At 43.9% G+C, this 20179-nt stretch overlaps 1 protein-coding gene across 1 annotated transcript in view; it reads left to right on the top strand.

Moving 5' to 3' along the window:
• Positions 1-18939, top strand: part of SNAP23 (synaptosome associated protein 23) — a 200675-nt gene extending 181736 nt beyond the window's left edge. The window contains exon 8 of the mRNA XM_085627067.1: positions 16890-18939. Coding sequence (XP_085483193.1) covers positions 16890-16952 — 63 coding nt within the window. The 3' untranslated portion in view covers positions 16953-18939. The remainder of the gene's footprint in view (positions 1-16889) is intronic.
• The last annotated feature ends 1240 nt before the right edge of the window (positions 18940-20179 follow it).

Below are 20179 nucleotides of genomic sequence, written 5' to 3'. Positions count from 1 at the left end.
GTCTGGTGACCCTGTTGATGGAGCCATTGCTCGCCGGCATCGCCCGGCCCCAGACGAGCCAGTCTGCTTGTCCCTTCACCCTAGAGCTCAGGGTGTGGTTGTCCAGGTGGCCTTCGCCTTGCAGCTTTCTTTCGCTCTACCGTTGCTCTCTCCCACTAGGGAGTCTCGGTGGCTGGAGACATATGGGCGCAACATTTTTGCCTCCGCTAGTGCGGGCATCCGTGCCTTAAACACGTCTTGCGTGTTCGCACGTGCTTCATTTGCCCTTTGGGACTTGATTAAGCTCCTTCTTCCTTCTCTCCCAGGAGGGCCCCAAGCTGACTTGCATCGTCTTCTTCTTGATGGCCGGGGTTTGGCACAATATTCCATTCGATTGGCCCTGGACGCTACCGACTCTGTTAATAGAGCAGTGGCCCGGTCGGTTGCTTTGCGCTGCCATGCATGGCTGCGCGATAGTCTTTTTCCTGACAACGTTCGGGATGCTCTGCGGGATATGCCATTCAATCGTGTGGACCGTTTAGATTGTCGCGCTGATTTAGTGGTCTCCCGCCTTATGTCTGGTCTCCCGTGATTTTCTGGCCCTTGCCGCCTGGCTTTCTCGACCTTGTGGCCTGTCTTTGTCACACGCTGTGTGACTTTGTTGCTTTTTCTTGATGGGCAGCGTTGCCTTCTTTGTTTTGGACACTGGGTTCATGACGTAATACCTAGATGGTCTGGGCGGATGCTCCGCCATGTTTGCCTTTGGTCGGTACAGCTGTTCAGCTGGTTCTACCTTCTTTTCAGTCCTCTGTCTGTGAGCTTGGCTCCAGAGGAGGCCCCCTTGCCGGGGCTAACACTTACCCTATGTGGGGTATTTGATGGTTGTTGTGTAGCTGCCTTCCTACAAGGAAGGCTTGGTACGCTCCTGTGGAGTATTCCTAACAGAAGGTCTTGTGTGGATCACTCTGTCTTCTCTTTCTGCTGTATGCGACCCACAGGTTGGCGTCGCTCTATTATACTTTCATTACGGTTGTGGTGTACGGTTGGCCGTAGTACTTCGAGGCTTTCGTATAGGTTCCTTACCGTGAAGGCTTCTTCCTCACCTGCCTTTCACAGGGGCGTTTCTCAGCATCGCTGTGCTCCTCTTTGTCCATGTTGGCTGCTCTTCTTTTCGTCAGCCACTGTCCCTTGGGGCTCTTGTTCTGTTCCGTTCAGGCACAGTTCCTCTACGGCTGATGCCCTGCCATCATTTGGCGCCAGGGCAGAGCCACTGCGTGGCATGCTTGTTTAGTGTTTGCGTGTACTGGGAGTGCACCCTGGTATGGTTCGTTATCATAGGGTGTTTACGTTCTTTCTTCCGCTTCTGAGGTGCTCGTTCTAACCTCCCCTCTTCAGGATGGTTTCTCGTACTTCAGCCCTGTCTGGACTTGTTCTTGAAGGTGGCGTCTTCGCCATGTATGTCTATGCTGTACATTGCCTTGTGCCCTCTATTTCTGGGCATTTTCCCAACAGGAGTGGTTTCCTCTTTCCCTGCTGCTTTCCGCACAGGTGTTTTCCACACTTCTGCTTTGGGTTCCTGCTGTAACACTCTCAAGGGGAGTGTTCTTTTCAGAATACTCACGTTGTGGGTCCCTGGGCCATTAGGTTGGTCCTGACTGTTTCCACTATTGTGTCTGGCTCCATCTCCTCATCTGTCTAGCGGGGGACCGTGGCTTCTCCCGGGCGGGCGGCTGATGTCACTTACCGATCTGGACATTGTCCTGCCCAATTCTGCTTCCACATGACTGTTGTTACTTTTCGCGTACCCTTGTCTTGTATTATGTACCACATCATTTTTATGCGTATAATATCTACTCTGTGCACTTCACACAGCGGAGTCGCGCAGGCAACATTCCTTCCTGCTGTGTCCTTGGTCTTCGTGGTTTGCTCATACTACGAGCTCTTGTGTGGGTGTCCAGCTTGCCAGATACCCCTATTTACTGGTTGCCTACTTGCTAATGCATCCTTCACATCTGGGCTGCTCACGCTACTTTACAGGGGGGTTTCCTATACTTCGTGTGGTTCTAGCATCCACATGGTATGCTTATGTGTGTTCCTGTCTTCCACATGACTATCATTCTTAATGTAGTCCTGTTTTGGGTGCTTCTGCTTGTTGCCGTCCGCCCTCTCACATGTCTTGTGAAAGAGCGACTGCGTACTAGAGTGTCTTGTGTTTCTGGTACTACCGGCACTTTCTGGCCATGGGTCTGCATCCTGCCAATGCTGCCCCACGTATCTTGGTTTGTGCGGGTTCGACAGTGCGTTTTTCCACTGTTGTGCATACTGGACCGGTATGCGCTGACTCTGTCATAGGGTCCAGTCGCAGACCCGCCTCCTCTATGGGTATGGCTTTGGTATCTATTCTAAGTTAAGGAATCTGCGGCCGAGACACAGTCTAGCCGCAGATTCCTTAACACCTGCCCGTCCTCCCCCGTTCTGCGAGGACCTTTTCAGTTTGGGCTCCCTGCATTTGCCTCCCTCCGGGTGGCTTTGTCTTTCTGCGGGGTGACAACTTTCACTTCACTCCTAGACGGAATGCTTCATTCTGTTTTGCTTGCTCTACTCCGCCCATTCTCGTGATTAGGCGGTATGCTCATGTCATGTGTCCTTCTACATCCCTATGGCCTGGGTTGTCCAGTGTGGGATCTACTAATTTCCCCCCTGCCCCTGCTATCCCCTTCTCAATCGCCTTGGGGTCTCTTACCTCCCCTGCGGTCCATTGGGTTGGAGTCTGTTGGCTCTGCCTCAGTCTATAGGTCTCTTACTGGGAATACGGCGCCCCTTTCTGGTACCGTTTTGGGGTCGATTGTCTTTGCTCATGTGTTCCAGACTTCTTGTCCTTCACGGTTGTATATTGTGGTTGCAGACTTGGTCATCTGCCATCATATTTTTTCACATCTTCTTCTGCCTCCGGGGGAGGTTTAGCCTTCGCTTTTGCGGGGTTGCTTCTCAGAGCGGTTCTCTGCTCTTTCCCTTCACTAGTTTTCAATATACAGTGCCTGGCACTGTCCTTTATGGTGCTGTATTTCTTTTTCTTTGTCATCTTTTTCGCACACTGTTCCCATATTCTCACAGTTTTTGGTGGTGGCGCGGAAAGGGTTCTCCAACGAAAACTGACGTCAGCGTGCCGGGAGGGGCATATATTGCTCCACCGACGGTCACGTTCGTGGATTACCCCCTCCCCCCCCCGGCGCCCTGAGGTGCTGCTGCGGAAAGTTTTACGGATCCAGTCTGACGCCTGGGGATATTCTAAGTTCAGGAATCTGCGGCTAGGCTGTGTATCTACCAGATGCATTGTTACCGAAGGTAAGTAGCTCGTCCTTTGTGAACAAAAATTAGAACCAGACCTGGACTGAAAAGTGAAGCTGACTGATATATCTAAAAATGGAACATTTTCACCTGCTCAAAGAATTAGGAAAACGTCAGGGGAGAGCCCGCAGGCTATAACTTAACGAGGGCAAAATGTTGACCTACTACAGCAAAGAAATCTGATAACGAAAGAACTTTTGAGTTTAACATAAAGCCTCTTCTAGGCATAAATCAAGGAACCAGCTTTACTTTTAGTTATTAACAGATGACACCTATAGCCCTAGTTCCTCAAATCGGAAATCTAGGTAATAACTACCCATTAATGTCAGCCAAGGCTAGAATACGTTCTGTGGGTATCTGTGTGGGATGAGGGTGAGTGTCCAATATATCCCCTATTGCACTTAGAGCAGCTTTTCCCAAACTGTTGATCACGAAAGTCTAGGTCTATATGGAAGTAATATTTAAAATTATTACACCTGTTTGTTCAGCACCTTTGCACTGGTGCACAGTGTGCCTAAGTCCAGTTTTAAAACAATCCCTTACAAGGTATTCCCAAGCAAGACTCTAGGCGAACCTTCCAGTATTCGTTGCTTCTGCTTTTTAACTTCACAAAGCCTTTTCGACGTACTTGTTGTACATGATTATACACAATCATACTACTTATTTATGACTTTCACCCACAAAATTGAGAAATATGTGCCAACGGTGCTGGGTTTGGATCTGGGCAACCAGGTTGAATGCCAGGCACTGGCTCAGCATCCTTTGATTCTGGACAAATCACTTAATCTCCTGTTTTTATGATCAAATTAATCTGACCTTGTCTAATGTAATCTGTCGCTCATGTAAAGTGTCCACCCCCCCTCCATTACCTTGGGCCATGTTACACTATATAAAACTGATATATATATTTCCAAAATGCCCCTCTGGGCCTCTTTTTAACACAGAAATGAATAAGAGGCCTTACCCCTTACTCAGCTGCAGAAGGGTTTACTTTAATTTACTAAACTCACTGGTATTCACACCAAGGTTTTTCAGAAGCCTTGTGATTTTAGTGAATAGATGCCATGGGGCAGCACCCCATTAAGAAAAGTGTTCAAGCTCCAGACTCAAGTGCAGTTCCTGCACCTTTTATTGGGAGCTCAATATCTTGGCCACAATTGTGACATTTATAAACAATTGTCGCTATTACATTAAAAAAATCATGTCCATTAAAGCTAAGTGGGTTGCCACAGATTGCCGTTCTAAAAATTGGGTCCTGGTTCTAAAAAGATTGGGAAGCACTGGTTTAGAATATCAATGGTACCTAAATGTGTATATCCTCTGTGTTGTTAATATTGTTGTACTATCCCTAATATGTGCCTGGGACTCTGCGACACTAAAGTGCACAGACAAGTGGCAAAAGCTCTTTTATGAACCAAGCAGTGTATTGTTATAGGTCCTAAGACCGAGCCATAGATTAACCCACTCTGGTTATGTGGCTGATTTTGTAGTTGCAGGTGTGTCTTGGGTAAAGTATAGATCAAATGTGGTTTATTTTTTATTTTATTTTTAAAAAGGATGTTCATTCTTAACACAATATATTTAAGTACTCAACTCGATCAGTAAGTCTCTTGTCAATCTGTTAATGTCAATAGAGGGATCTCGAAGTATTTTTTTGTAATATGTAATGTTTCATTATTTCTTGGTTATTGTCTGTTTTTAGATCATGATCCTACCATCCTTTTTTGCTGGGTTTATCCTAATCTGGTGGTTTCATGTAAATTTATTTAGGGCTGTGACTTCAGTCGTAGAGAGTGTATAAATAGCTTTGTTTAGTATAGTTCTCAATGTATTTTAGGGCATTTAAAAAAATGTTTTTTCTTCAGCATGGTATGAGAGGTGGATTAAATGAGGATGGTAAGCACGCACTTGTGGCATCTTGAAAGATGTTGTTGAAGAAATAGTATAATCTCGTTTTACAGAAGAAACTGAACATTCCAAAATGTATTGGGGAAAGAAATCTCAGCATTCAGCCGGAACAAAACATAAGTCTGAGAACAGCAATGTCGGTAGTAAGGAGCGCGTACTGTGAGAAGCTGAATGTGGTTGCTAAAGTCGTTGTATTCCTGTCTTTGACGGCATGGTTATCTGCTGTAATCACCCCGCTAGTGCTATCTGTGTTTTTGTCTGGTGTATACGGAGTCAGATTTTTACCTTTCCCTTGTACTGTCTTGCTGCCGCATAATAAAGTTTGCCTGTTAGGGTCCTTAAGGATAGTAATCAGTCCACACTGTAAATAACCTGCACTTGTCACTCTTAAGATAGGTGTTTTGATCTAAACCCCTAGAAACCTAGGATTTTGAAAAGTCACAATGTTTCTTGCATGGGTGATCCTTTTTAATTTGCGGGCCAGGTTGGCTTGGATGTAACTTTTTGTCATGTAAGGGATATGTGAGCTGTTTGTTGTAATTGCTTATATGTTTGCTAATTTGTGTAATTTGGTTATCGTACAGAATTCTTGAGTTGCTCTCTCTGGATTATTAATGGTCTCGCCATCATTAGTAGTTGTCTGATAGTCTAGGCTCTCTCAAGTGAGTTCAGCTATATCCTTATCCAGTCTTTGTATTCACAAGTGATGCATCAATATTGAACACTCCTGACTGCCTATAATACTTGCTGGCTCCAAAACTGCAGCCTTTTCGGAACTTTGGCTCAATAATAAACATTGCTTTCTCAAATCTTGCTTGTTGTCTCAAAGAGATTATATAAGGTTTAAGGAACTTAGTAATAACGGGACTATAATGGTTAGTCTGTATCACGTTTTCTTACGTTTTTCCGTTGGTTTTGTATGTAAAGTTTCATGTACTCTTGTGACTGTGATCCCAGTAATGATTGGTATTTTCATTATCTGTGACAATCTATAAACAAATATGAGTATATTCTTGGTTATGTAAGCAGGATAAGATACCAGTAATGATTGAATCATCTCACTGTTGAGGAAATAACTCTTCCAGTCCTCCAAAGAAAACAGACACCAGGCAGGCTCTGAAACAGATGAAATGTATTTGCAGCTACCAATGCTTATTGCCATGCCAAGGCAGACTCACATCCCAGTGTTGCGTCTTGGAACAAGCTTCTTCTGCCCCGAGTCTGACTTTGTGGGGTGCTAATATATGTAAGAAAGTGCTGTCACCCGTAAAAATCCCAGAATGGGACGAAGTCCATATGCAGGTATATAGAAAATGGAATTGCCGAACAAGTGCAAGACAGTGCAAAATATACTTATTGTAGTATACGTAATTAAGGGAACAGAAAATAGGTTGAGCTAAACTTGTAAAAGACGGAAGGCCTCAAAGTGTGGTTTCTGTTGACAGCTGTTTACCAAGGAGGTGTCAGATAGGGCAGTAAAGGGCCCTCGGGTCAGGCTGGAATACATTTGTAAAGGAGGGGGAAGCACTGTGGAGGACAGAGCAAGCAGTTTCGTCAGAGACAGACCTAGCTAGCTCAATGGGTCTGAGATAGTGCGGGGGAGAATTGGAATTGATTCCCCTATCTGGGTGATGCATACATATGGATATAGATTTTTCCCCATAATATCCCCCCTTTATGATAGCCATGTCATATACCATTGTAAAAAATAAATAAATGTATATATGGTATAAACATAAGTATCAATAAAGTACATATCTTTGAATGGCATTACACCATTAAATAGTGTTTTAAATAACATGCATATATTGGTGCATAGACGCATCTAAGAAGTATTAATTATTCAACATACACAAAATGATATACTAGTACTCAGTGCATTTCTATGTAATATATCTATAGCCATTAATTCAAACGTTTTCTTTGTGTGATTCCTCTACGTCCTGTTGTATTCTAAGATATCTGCAGGCTAGCTCCTGCTCTGTAGGAGGTAAAACTTTAACTGCAGAAATTTAATGGATGTTTTTACTACACAATTGCTATCCCATGGAGCAACAACACTAAAGAAACACAATAGTATCACTATACCCAGTAGTGCTAGAACTAAGCTCGTTAACCATCCCGTTAGCCATGACCATAGCCAGAACTAATCATCACAATCTGTAATTTTGTCTGCTCCACAGAATATTTGAGCTCCTTCTTAATTTGTGCCACATCCCTTGCTATGTTTCCACCATTATTTAAAAAATAACAGCAAGAGGAATTCAGTAAAACACACAGACCTCCTTTTGTACTGTCAGGAGGTCAAGTGCAATTCTATGTTGAATAGTCACGGTAGCCACTGAATTAATCTCTATCTGCAACTGTTGAAGTGCATCTCTTGTTTCATTGAATGCTATAGCTAGCTCAGCAGACTTGTTAACAAGGGCCAATTCTAAATCGTATACCCCATATCCAGGAATTAATATACACATTAGCTCAAAGAATAGACTTTTGTCTGGCCTCCAGAATAGGTGCATGCATATCTTTTATATCTATGAGCAAAACTCCCCAAATGTAATGGCTCATGAGCTGCAATATGCGGCACGACTGAAATGTTTGGTGTAAGATAAGAAATAGGACACATACCTTCTCAGTGCCAGGGAAGCAGCTTGTATGCTTTAGTGCCACATATGAAATACATACTGCCGTGTAACTGTGTGTCCAGTTTGTGATATTTACTGAGAGGAAGGCCTACCCCGCAGGATAAGTGTTTTGAAATTGATCACACCATTTGTTGTCAATCCATGAAGAATTTATAAGCATAACATTTGCCCACAGTGCCATTAATGAGCAGCGAGCTGACCAAAAGGGATATTCTAATATTTCAGAAATCACATTTGGTGCACTAGCATAATCATTATTTTGCTTACTTAATGGATCATATTGAAGACCATCAGGTGTTATTAACAGTGTCTCTCCATCTACAGTGATGTTCCTGTAATGTAAAGTGTAGTTCACTTGTTTTCCTTGTACCGAAGCTGTTCATTTCCTACTTACTATCTGTCCCTTTTGTTCCAATTACCTGTGTTATCATCAAATTCTAATATGTTAGGACAATTGCTACTTTTTATATGTCTTAAGTATCGGAAAGCTGGGTTACATCCTGAAACATGATGCGTTCTACATACAGGAAATGCATTTTCCTTGACATTGTTTTCCACCCTAGGTGACACTTGGTATTGGGCTGGAATATTTGGCAGTATGGTACAACGTGGGTACCATCCAATCCTTCCTTCTCCACAATCCCAAGTTACATTGGATATGAGGCATCCTTTTCCTTGTGCATAATTTTGTATAGGCACAGGCATCTCATATAGGGTAATTGGGTCGCTGCGGTAACTCTTTACAAATCCAGCAATTTTCATGACCTAAAGAGTGGGCTACTTTCTCATGTACTGGAATGAGGGGGATGGTCAGCAGGTTGTTACAATAAAGGTAGCACCCACAATAGTAAGGTACTAGAAAATATTTTTTTTTCTCCATGCAATGCATGTTCTTGAAAGTGATAAATATAGTTATGCATTGTCTTTCTGTCTCAGTTCCAGGGCACTTTTTTTTTCTAAGTGTCAATAATGAAAATGCTTGCAGTGTGCTGTCATCTGCTTCTTCTCCTGGTCCGTAGTCTTGTTCAGGGGCATTTTCACAGATCTGCCCTGCAGTGTCTTCTTCAGTCTATTTTTCTACAGGTGGAGACCATCTCCTTTTCATTTAGACTGTGTTACGTGCTTCACTCCACAGCACCTGTTGGTGTCTTCGTCCCTGTGACATTTGATGATGGCCCCTCAGCGTTGTTCTTTGGAATGGTCTGGTCTGTCTCCCCCTTGTCCGGTGTGTCGCGCTGCTCCACGGGTGGCTGGTGCTCATCCGTTTTAGGTACCTTGGCCTCACGCGTTGTTCGTGCAGCTCTGCATCCTGTTTCGTGCTGCCACTCAGGACATCCTTGCACCGTTACTGCTGTCTGAGTTACAGGAGAATGATGTGGGGTCCGGTCCACCTAGAACTATGAGAAACCGCTTTTATTTTTTTCACCATGACCATGTATCCAGGTTTAACGTGGTCTGAGTGTTCTGAGGAAGGATGGGGCAATCCTGAAGACTGCGACGCCTCAAGACCACTGACAACTGTACAGCGTAGTCAGAAATATGTTCATTCGTCCATAGCAGTGCTGCTTGAGATGCTGTGAGAAGCAACCTCAACCCCACGACGTAGGCCGCCCCATAAGTACCTCATGGGGGGGTGGGAAGAGAGTTGTTCTAGACTGTCGCTCTTATGGCATGCAGAGCTAAAGGCAGCACATCAAGCCTGTTGCATCAGCTGTTTTTGCTGATTTATGTTTTATTGTGGAGTTCATTCTCTCCACCTGACCTGACCTTAGGGGGTAGTAAGGAGCATGCAGTTTCCACTCTATTCCCTAACAGTCACACATCTTGTGCACTACTACAGCCACAAATGTACCCCCTTTATCGCTATTTATGCCCTGGGGAACCCCAAACCGGGGTATGATATATTTTATCATGCATCGCACAACAGTTGTCGCATCATGCTTCCTTGTGGGAAACGCTACCACCCATTTTGAAAATTGATCCACACATACCAGCAAATATTTGAATCAAATCACTGAAAGCATATGTGCAAAATCGATTTGAATGTTGGTAAAGGGACCATGTGGTGCTGCCAAGTGATCATAGGTAGCAGGGGATTAACCTGTAGCATGTTGGGCACAAACAAGACATTGGGAGCAGCATTGTGCAGTGAAAGCTGTTTGGTGCAAACCATTGTCTAATCAAAGCATTCACCCCCCTTGTGCCATGTGAGTGGGTCCTTCAGCAAGGTTGTTAAGGAGCAGAAGCATACTGCATGGGGCCACAGGCCTCACATCACGGTGGACCCACAGTCCCTCATCATTCTGCTCACATCCAGCATCAATCCACGCTCTCTTTTCATCTTGTGTTGCAACCATTGTGCTTCCTGCACATCAGCTAGCAACAACTGCCTCTGAATGAGCTGTATATTTGGAATGCTTTTTTCCATTAAAGGCACCATCTGTACTGGCTGTAACATTCTCTCTTTTGCTGCTGTGTCAGCCATGGTGTTACCTCTGGCTATCTTAGCATTAGCTCCTGTGTGTGCCTCACATTTTTTTATTGCTATGCTGTTGGGTAGTAGTATTGCTTTTAGCAGGTTTTTTACTAAGGCGCAGTTTTGAATGGGGCGTCCTGCTGCTGTTATGAAACCATGACACTGCCACAGCTGACCAAAATCATGGACATCTCCAAAGGCATGATGTGAGTCACCGTAAATGTTAACATTTTTTCCCTCAGCAAATATGCATGCTCTTTTTAAAGCATACAGCTCGGCTTTCTGGGCAGATGTGCCAGGGAAGAGTGCTGCACTTTCAACTATGGTATCTACTGTTCTTATAGCATACCCTGCCCTGTAATCTGTGTTGTTAGTCTGCTGGAGCACTGATATTCTGCCTTTTCTAAAGGTGTTTGCTGCAAATCTGGTCTTGGTGTGGTGCATGTTTCTACAACCTCAACACAGTCATGGTCAGGGGTCTAATCTGAATCACCTGTTGGAGATAATAATGTTGCCAAATTAATAGTTAGGAATCTTTTAATGATGATATTGGTGTTAGACAACACAGTGACCTCATACCCTGTTTGCCTGCCCTCCGAAAAATGTTGAGTTGCTGCAGATGACAACGACTGTACCGAATGTGGCACATAAACAATACAAGGGTAGTCCAACACAATAGGAGTCATCCTCTCTACTATCCCAGCTGCTGCGGCCACTGCTCTCAAACAAGCTGGATGCCCAGTCACTGCTGCAAGCAAAGTCACAGAGTAGTATGCTACAGATCTTTTCCTGAGCCATGCTCCTGTGTCAGCACACCATTTGTAGTGTCATTTTGCTCTGACGCATAGAGATGGAAGGGCAGTTTGAAATCAGGCAGCCCCAGGGCTTGCGCAGTACTCCATATCTCTTTCAGTTTCTTGAAACAGTCTGCAAGTTCATTAGTCCATACATTGCTGTTGGGAGCATCTTTTAGTGTACATTGTCGCATGATGGCATCATAGGATCTGTACTCTGGAATCCACTGGTGGTGGTAGTTCCTCATCCCCAGGGAGGACATCATTCCCTTCTTGGTGGACAGGGGCTGCATGCTCTGAATCATTTTTATTCTGTCTGGAGATATGCGGCGTGTACCTTTGGATATCACACAACCCAGGTAAGTCCTTTTTCGGCAGCACCGGAATTTTGACAATGAGGCTTTGTGTCCTCTCGCCTGGAGGTGATTCAACAGAGTTACAGTGTCTTTTTCACATGCCCCAAGTGATAGAGATGCCACAAGGAGACAATCCGCGTACTGCAAGATGACGCTACCACTTCCCAGGTGAACGCTGTCCAGGTCTCTCTTCACTGCCTGCACATAGACCGCAGGCCTCTCGGTGAAGTCCTGAGCAAGTCTTCTGAAAATGTACTGAGTATCTTTTATTGTGAAGGCAAAGAGGTACTCACTCTCTGGATGGACTCTAATGCTGAAAAACACAGAGGAGAGAGATCTGTGACTGAAAAGTACTCTGCCTCTTCAGTTATAGAAGATAATATAGTGGTGTCGGGCACAACAGGTGCTAAGGGAACCACAATGTTGTTTATCTATCTTAAATCTTGTATGAACCTATACTTCCCAGTATTGCCCTTGGGCAATGGAATGATAGGACTATTACAGGGGCTAGAGGTCTTTTTAATGATACCCTATTGCAAGAAAGATTCAATACCCGGTTGTATTCCCTCCCTTGCCTCAGGTGACACTCTGTACCGATGCACCTAAGGTCATTCTGCATTTTTTAAGTGTCATTTTATGGAAGGGCATGTTTTTAATAATCCAACTTATTTTTGTGTTTTGCCCAAACCTCTGGATTCACTTGCTCTAGAACCTTGTTTTTAGTCAGCAATTCCCTTCAAGCTTGTCAAAAACTGCAGTCATGTCATTTCTTAGCTTACACAATGCCCAACACCACCCTTCTCTATCTCCCAACACAGACAAAATTCCCCAAAGGAATTGTAAAATCCTTAGTTTTAGATATGTCCTTAAGGCGTTTGAGCATTTTGCCCAAATCGTTAGGGTAGAAACCTGGTGCTCCCCCCTACAGATACATGTGGTTCAGAATCTGGTACTTGAAATAACCTCTCTTCCTGTGGTACTAGCTGTGATACTAGCTCAGTGCTCACTGCACACCCTTCTTTTCCTATATATGTGTGCTCCAGCAACTCCATTGTCAAGTACAAATGTTTATCTGCTATATAGGTGTACCATTCAGGCACTGGCCCCTTGGAAAACGCTGCAGTACAGTTGACGGACCCATTTACTAATGTCAACTGCACTAAATGGGTAAAAATAAAAAAATAATAAATGGGTGACCAATTAACTCTCAATGTCAGGGCTGTATTTAAACAGTACTTTAAACAGGTTTGTGACAGGACAAGAAAAAGCGGAGACCAGATATCTTGTTACTATGAGGTTCTTTATTCTGCCCTCAGTCCCTTATGTGGGTTTCCTATTATAGGTGTACTTCTCAAAAGAAGTTAACACTCTTTTCTTCTAGAGGTATAGTCTTTTCTTCTGTCTTCTCTTTTCCCCCGTCCTCCTTCTCTTGGGGACCCTCTGGAAAAATAAACCGGTAGGTTGCTATTAGCAAAACAGTCCTCTACAATGAATATCCCTTCACCATTCACCACTTGTGGTTATGATATAATACTAGTTCGTACTCTTTATAATCCTTTATTCCATCAAATCCAGTGCATCATTGGCATTTAGGTGAAAAGTGGTTAGGATAGTTCCTGTTCCCACCGGCCTCTATTTAAGAGGTTCAGGTTCACCCCGCCTGTGTTCTATCAAAAAGAAACCCAAGAACCCATAAGACGAGCCCCGCTCGTCTTAACCACTCACTCGTGGACAGTACTTGCCTTGGGCCTTGACTCACGGCTGCCATGTCTGTTGTTCCTTCCCTCGGGTTCTTTTGCTCTTAACTGGTGATCCGGTCTTCACCTTCGGTCCTGGGCTTCTCCTCTCCAACGCTCACTTGGTCCGTCGAGCAGCTCTCTGCTCCCGCTTTGTCTCTGTCTGACGTTCTCAATCCTCTCCCGTTGTCTCCGTCTTCTCCTCCTCGACTCCTCGCTGTCCTCTCGTCTTCGTGATTTATCTTCAGGATGTAACACAGGGGTCCGCCCTATATTGACCATCCTGGAAGAATTTGCCATTTATTCCGGCCTGCGCGTCAATGGGAAGAAACCCTTTGTGTTCCTGCTGCACCCCTCCGTGGACAGTCCCCTGTCCTTACTGACCACCATAGAATGGGCGCCGATATCGTTTAAATATTTGGGGATACGGGTCTATCATGCACAGGCAGATTTATTTGAATGGGAATCTCGGGGGCGCCCTGCGGGCACTTTGGGGGCATGTGGCCTTTTGGCGCACTCTTAAGTTGCCAATTATGGCACGGGTGGCATTATCTAAAATAGTGGTCCTGCCCCGCCTACTATATTACTTTGTTAACCTCCCAGTGCTGATACCTCGATCCTGGTTTAAACTATTAGACGGACTCTTGAGAGATCTGGTGTGGGATGGTGGCCGCAATAGGGTATCCTTGCAGACGCTGCATCTCCCGTTAGTAGATGGTGGTCTGGGGACCCCGGACTCTGAAGCCTATTATCTCGTGGGGCAATTGCAGTGGCTAGCCAGATGGCTTGATGGCAGAGACTTGGCCACACTGCCGCTTCTCACAGGTTCTGTGCAGACTGAGCTCTTTCCCAGGCTTCTCTGCAAATGTCAGAAACTTCGCCACATGGGCGTGTTGCTTTCCGTGGCAGTTCGATGCTGGGATAGGTACACATTGTGTTTCAGAACTAGTTTTTTATACACCCCTAGTCTTCCGCTGGTGTGTCTTCCTCAGACTGGGATGGGTCCCCCGTTATCACAGCACCAACTGGCGGGTTGGGAGGAAGCCGGCGTGTTGACAGTTGGAGACTGTTACAGGGATGGGGAGCTGCTCCCTCAGGATGATTTATTAGACTATCACGAACTCCCGGCAGGGCAATTCTTAAACTACCATAAAATAAGAGGGGCGATGCAAGCACTGTGGGGAGATGGCACGGTAGAACCCGAGACCCACCCGGCCCTCCATGCGGTGGTGACGTTGGGTTCAGCGGGCCACCTGGTGCGCTGGCTCTACCTTGCGATATTGGAGTTGAGTCCGAGTTATTTATCAAGCCTTAGAGCGCAATGGGAGGGGACACTGCATAGGAGTCTGTCAGACTAGGAGTGGCAGAAAATCCTGAGGGGCCACAAGAAAGTCTTGAGGAATACGGCCTTTAAAGTCCTTCAATTTAATATACTCCATCGAACATATTTTACCCCACACAGGTTGAATGTGGTTTATAGTAGAGTCAATATGTCCTGCGCCAGGTGTCTGTTGGAAGATGCGGACTTCGACCACATGATTTGGTCTTGCCCGAGAATCTCTGCTTACTGGATTGGAATATTGTAAATTGTTAATAGGGTGCTGTCCCGTACGTTGGTGTGTTCTCCTGAGGTTTGCCTGTTGGGCCTTTTCCCGAGACCTAAAGCCCGTAAGTTAGGACACAGGTTTGTTGATCTGGCCTTCCTTTTAGCTGAAAGACGGATAGCGCTTGGTTGGAGATCTGCGCATCCCCCCCGGTGACCTTATGGGAGGCGGATGTCTCATGTTGGGCTAGAGCAGAGGAGCGGGCCCTGATTGCGGAAGATAGGATTACCAAATGGCGTTGACCATATGCGGAACCATGGGGTGATATCCTTAGAACCTGGGAGGCCTGACATGTATCAGACCGTTCTGAGGGAACCGACTCGCCGGAGTCTACTGTCTAGGATGTTCTGTGCGATTGTCACTGGGGGGGATCCCATTTCCATCCCTCCCACTTAGGGTGGGGCGTTGTGCCCACCTTCTCCCCCCCCCCCCCCGCCCCCCCACTTCCGCTTGGCTCCATCCCCCCACTCCCCCCGTCTCTATCTGGTGAATCGTTACATATTTTCTCTCTCATATAGAAGCACGTGGACCCCTGGCAGTTGTTAGGTGTTTTGTTTAGTTTATGTAAATTTCATTTTTGGCAGTTTTATAGCTGTGAGTCACTTTTCTGATTTGTGTTTTTTTAATTTTATTTTTTTATTTGCTTTGGCCTTACACTCGAGTGCATGATGATCCTTCTGGGTATAGTTCTTCCTTTTTATTTTTTTATATGTAGACAGTCGCGGGTGGATTAACCTATAGAAGATCAATATGTGGTCTCAGCGGAGAATGTTTTGCAATCTTTATCACATTGTTTGCACTTCTTAGCTTCTCCCACTCTCAGGTCCCACAAACTATCTTGCTTTTGGGGCAGCGAATTGCTAAATAATGTAGGGGTATTCCTATTCCAAAAGGATGTTAAATTGTTTATTATGTAATGGATTTTCTTTTTTTTGTTTGTGCGTGAAAAGTCAATAAAACGGATTTTCAAGAAAAAAAAAAAGCTAAAGCGCAGGTGTCGCCCTTGTAACAAAAGTAAATAAATGGAAAAAAAGCATGCAGCCGCATTTTTTTTCTACTTGCTTACTTTTGTTACAATGGCGGCACCCACGGTTTAGCTGTAAACATCTTAAGCTAAAGCGCGGGTGCCACAATTGCTTCAAAATTAAATAAATAGAAAAAAATATATATTTTTCTTTACTTCTGAAGCAATTGCGGCGCCCGCGCTTTAGCTTAATATGTTTGACTTGAGCTATTGGCATTGTAAATGACAATGCCTTTTATCTGTTTACAAATAGTAAACTTATAAATAAAAGGCCTTTTCATTTACAATGCCAATAGCTCAACGTTTCACAAATGCGAGACTTATTGCATAGACATGCTTGTCAACATTATATATACGAAATATAACTGATTTTTTTCAAGTAGCCAAAATGTGTATTTCACCAAAATGGAGGTATTCCAATGACATTTTCTGAAGAGGCAGATCTGAAGCCGAGCCCCGTTAACTCCCAATGTGTTTTGTGACAATATTGAATTAATGTGTGATCCCAGTTTTGCCAGGATCTACTTTGCAGAATATTTGTCGAATCCGTTGAGTATGCTAATGTCTCCCTCATCCAGCATTGTTTCTTTGTTTCGTAATATGTTGTCAGGGGAAGAGGGTAGTCCAAACGAGTAAGGGAAAGATATGACCTCTCATTGCTTTTAGTCCATAAGCGTCTTCTATCTCCATCTCTGTGTCGACTAAAGGTCAATTTATTAGCCAGCCTGAAGTGGGGTGATCATGTTATGTACAAGAAAGGGCATAGTGGGCTGTGAGGAAAGATACACGTTTGAAACCGGAGTTAATTTACATAAGTCCTACAATGTTAATTTTTCAGCGGCTGGGTAGAGAGCATCTACTGACATACAACTAGAGTGCTCATAAAGGTTACATTTCTGTTTGTGAAGTGTGGAATGATACAGGAGAAGCGATTTCAAAGGACGTTTTTGTGCATATGTTTTTACAGTAATTTGAGGTAATTTCTCTTGTCCTATTGTTTGTTTTTTGTTTTTTACCAGGCTGAAATCAACAAAGATCGTATTGAAACTGCAAACACAAGAGCCAAGAAACTTATAGAGTGATGATATGACTCTGTTTCTACATCTACATCTTGCTTTCCTCCCACAACTGAGAAACTTTCCCAGTCCAAGAAGATTATGTGGTTGGAATCATTGGGTGTCTGCTAAGATGCCTATTTCAGCAGATCGGACTCCTCTGATTTTCCTAATTCCAGTGAAGCAACAGCTCAGGTTTTCAATTCTCTTCTTTACAAATAGCATTTACCACCTCAGATACGTAGCTTGGAAGGGGTTTAACTGTTATGTGCCTTTTTACCCACTTTTGAAATTGAGCCTTGCTCTGATATGTACCTTTTTGTGTGTGTGTGTGGGGGGGGGGGGGGGGGGGGGGGAGGGGGGAGGGTTTAAGGGGAGTGGATGTGCGATGATATAAAATAGGAGTGGGATAATGAACTTAGTTCTTATCTCCGAAATATAAAGTGGCCTGAAGGCACCTTGTTTTTATTTTCCATTTCTTGTTAGTCTCATTGCCACAATTAGCACATGCCATACTTAATGATTGTGATGCCCTGCCAATTATTGAAAAGTGGGTTGGGCTTTGACATCCAGTGACGTTTTGTTTTGTAATAGGATGAGGTATAGGATTTTAGCTACAAAACGAGAGGTGCATGAATTCTTCTGAGGACTGCCAAGAAAGACATTCACACAGGAACACAGAACTTCTTCAGCACTGTTAGTTTTTAGTTAACTTTGGTATCGTTAATCCTGCCCAAGACGATTTTGCCAGTTGGTGTAGCATAAATGGTAAAAGCTATTAAGTCCACACTTTATTTCTGGTTTTATCACTCCATATAATGTTAAAGTCAACATCTTGCTTGCAACACAATCCATAAAACAAAATGGCAGCATGTATTTTTCTTTCTGAGCATTGGTGGGTATGTGTTTAAAAGGTTTTCTTCTTTTAGTCTGCTCACAGCTAACCACTGATGGAAAAATAGGTTTTACTATTTTATTCTGCAAAACTTGTGAAAACTTATTAAATTGCATTAACGATTCAGATATTAGATTCATCACTTGTGTGCAATTGAATGTAAAGTTTTCCTTCCTTTTATGAGGATCTGCTGATTGAAACTTTTTCTGATTTAGAATTGAATGTTATTGGAAAATCCTCATTTCTAAAGCAAATACTGAATCTGAAACAGGATCTACTACTGGAATTTCTTCCACTGCTTAAGGAATGACGTTTTTGTGGTGGGTTCTCGTCCAGGTTTAGTGGTTCGTCCAAGAACTAGATAATTGTTCACTGCCACCTATATCTGAATTGGGTCCCTTGAATTCAGCTTAATTTATATTTTTCAATAGTATGCATTACAGTAATGGATTGGTTACTGTAATGCCAAGAACAAGGCTCATTTTGGAGAATAATTTGGCATTGTTTGTGGGGGGGGGAAACTCAAATGTGCTTTTTTTTCTCCAGGAGTTCGCAAACATGTATTACTTTCCTCCTTCACCTGTGCCAAGTTAAGAGTTCTATGGAGCGGTCACGGTTAGAGACATAGTGAAAGTTAGTGGGCCAGGTGACCTCTACATGGTCCAGCAATGGGTTGGCTAGTCCACTTTCAGGTTTTCCAATTCTTACCTCTCCTTGATTGTAGCAGCGATGCCAAGTTTTTAATTTTGGAAACTACAAAGATAAGTTATGTGTAATCTCCAAGTCTGTGCTTACCAGCTCAAACCGAAGATGAACAATATTATGATCAAGTGCACTTAATCAGACAAGCATGTGCTCCTTTTCACAGTTAGCAAGATTCAACAAGTGTATAGCACACACATTTTACTGGAGCTTCTGGTGTATACTGTGTCTCAACCAAATTTTAAATTGCATTCTTATTGTGGTATTTCAGAGAGCACCGCATTGTATCCTGTATAAAGTGGTTGTTCCTAAAAAATAATGTTACGCTTACAAAGTGCCTTACATTTTATGTGTTACAGAATATGTATCTTCTAAATAAAATAAAAAGCTGGACAAATAAAATGACATTAGATCCTATCCAAGAATATCTTTGTTTCCTCCAACGCTTTCTTCACAGGTCTCTGAGTAGGACATTTTTGTCATTCGGCTCTGATTCACTCGCTGGCTCCTGCATTTCCGACTCCAGAGTTCACTCTTGCTGAAGAAGCAGTGGTCCTACACTCCACTTGCAGGCTCTCTTCCTCTTGACAGTAGAGCTCCTTCTTGACAGCGGAGCTTCTCCGCTGCAATGAGTATTATTTTAATTTGCCCGCTCGATTACGCTGTTTTTATGTAAAAAAGTAAAGCTTTTAAATCCGATTTTATACTTTGTATATTTATGACATGTATTAATGTATTTAACTGCTTCACAAAGTTTGTTGTTCAAGTGCATTTGAAATGTCAACATTATTTTTGATCACTTTCACTTCAGTTATGAAGATAATACCATATATCACTATTCCAGACTCTGGTGTAGAGCCAAGGATCCTTACTGTTGGTTCCCTCCAAACAATCCAGCGTGGGGACCCAGCCTAACAATACCTACATCTTCTTGTTTCTTTTTGGAATCAAACTGAATGTTTGGAAACCTGAACACCCAGTCACAATGGGGGTTGTAACCCAACCTCATGCTCTTTTCAGAATGTTTTAACAAAAAGAGACCAAAATGAGTAATTCTACTTAGAGAGCCTCCAGAAGAAAAGATGCAACTAACAGATAACCAGCATTGGCAAAGCCAATAGGTCTTGCCTACCCAAGGTATAGGTTTTGTCAGTGTTTTTTTTTGCCATTTTATAAAGAAGCGCAGTTGCTGTGCATTATGGCTAAAAGAACAAAGCACTATGGCGCTGGCTGCATTATTGCTGGTTGGGAACATTGAAGGAGGAGGCGGCAACACAGAGCGGATGGGGTGGGAGGAAAAAGCGATGGACGTGGCCAGTGGTGTCTGCATCATAGTGTATTTTTTTTTATGGCAGGTGGGGGAGGCGAACATGGACAACAAATGGAGTGAGAGAGGATGGGGCATGTCAACATTGGCAAGAAACGGAGGGTAGGGGTACAGGCAAGCTAACACAGACCACTATTAGAGGGATAGAGGCAGGTAAGATGGGTGGAGACAAGCCAGCCTGGACAGTGAATGGAAGGAGAGTTTGGAGGCAATCCAACACAGGCAACAAACAGTTAATGTGGGGGCAAGACTACACAGGCAACAGAGTGAGGATGGAAGCAATCTAACATGGACAGGAGAGGGTGGGGGCAAGCCAACATGGAAAAGGTA

The sequence above is a fragment of the Triturus cristatus genome, chromosome 9, assembly GCF_964204655.1.
Source record: "Triturus cristatus chromosome 9, aTriCri1.1, whole genome shotgun sequence".
Classification (NCBI taxonomy): Eukaryota; Metazoa; Chordata; class Amphibia; order Caudata; family Salamandridae; genus Triturus; species Triturus cristatus.
Note: the sequence above shows the minus strand (reverse complement) of the source record. Positions and strands in the feature narration are given on the sequence as shown.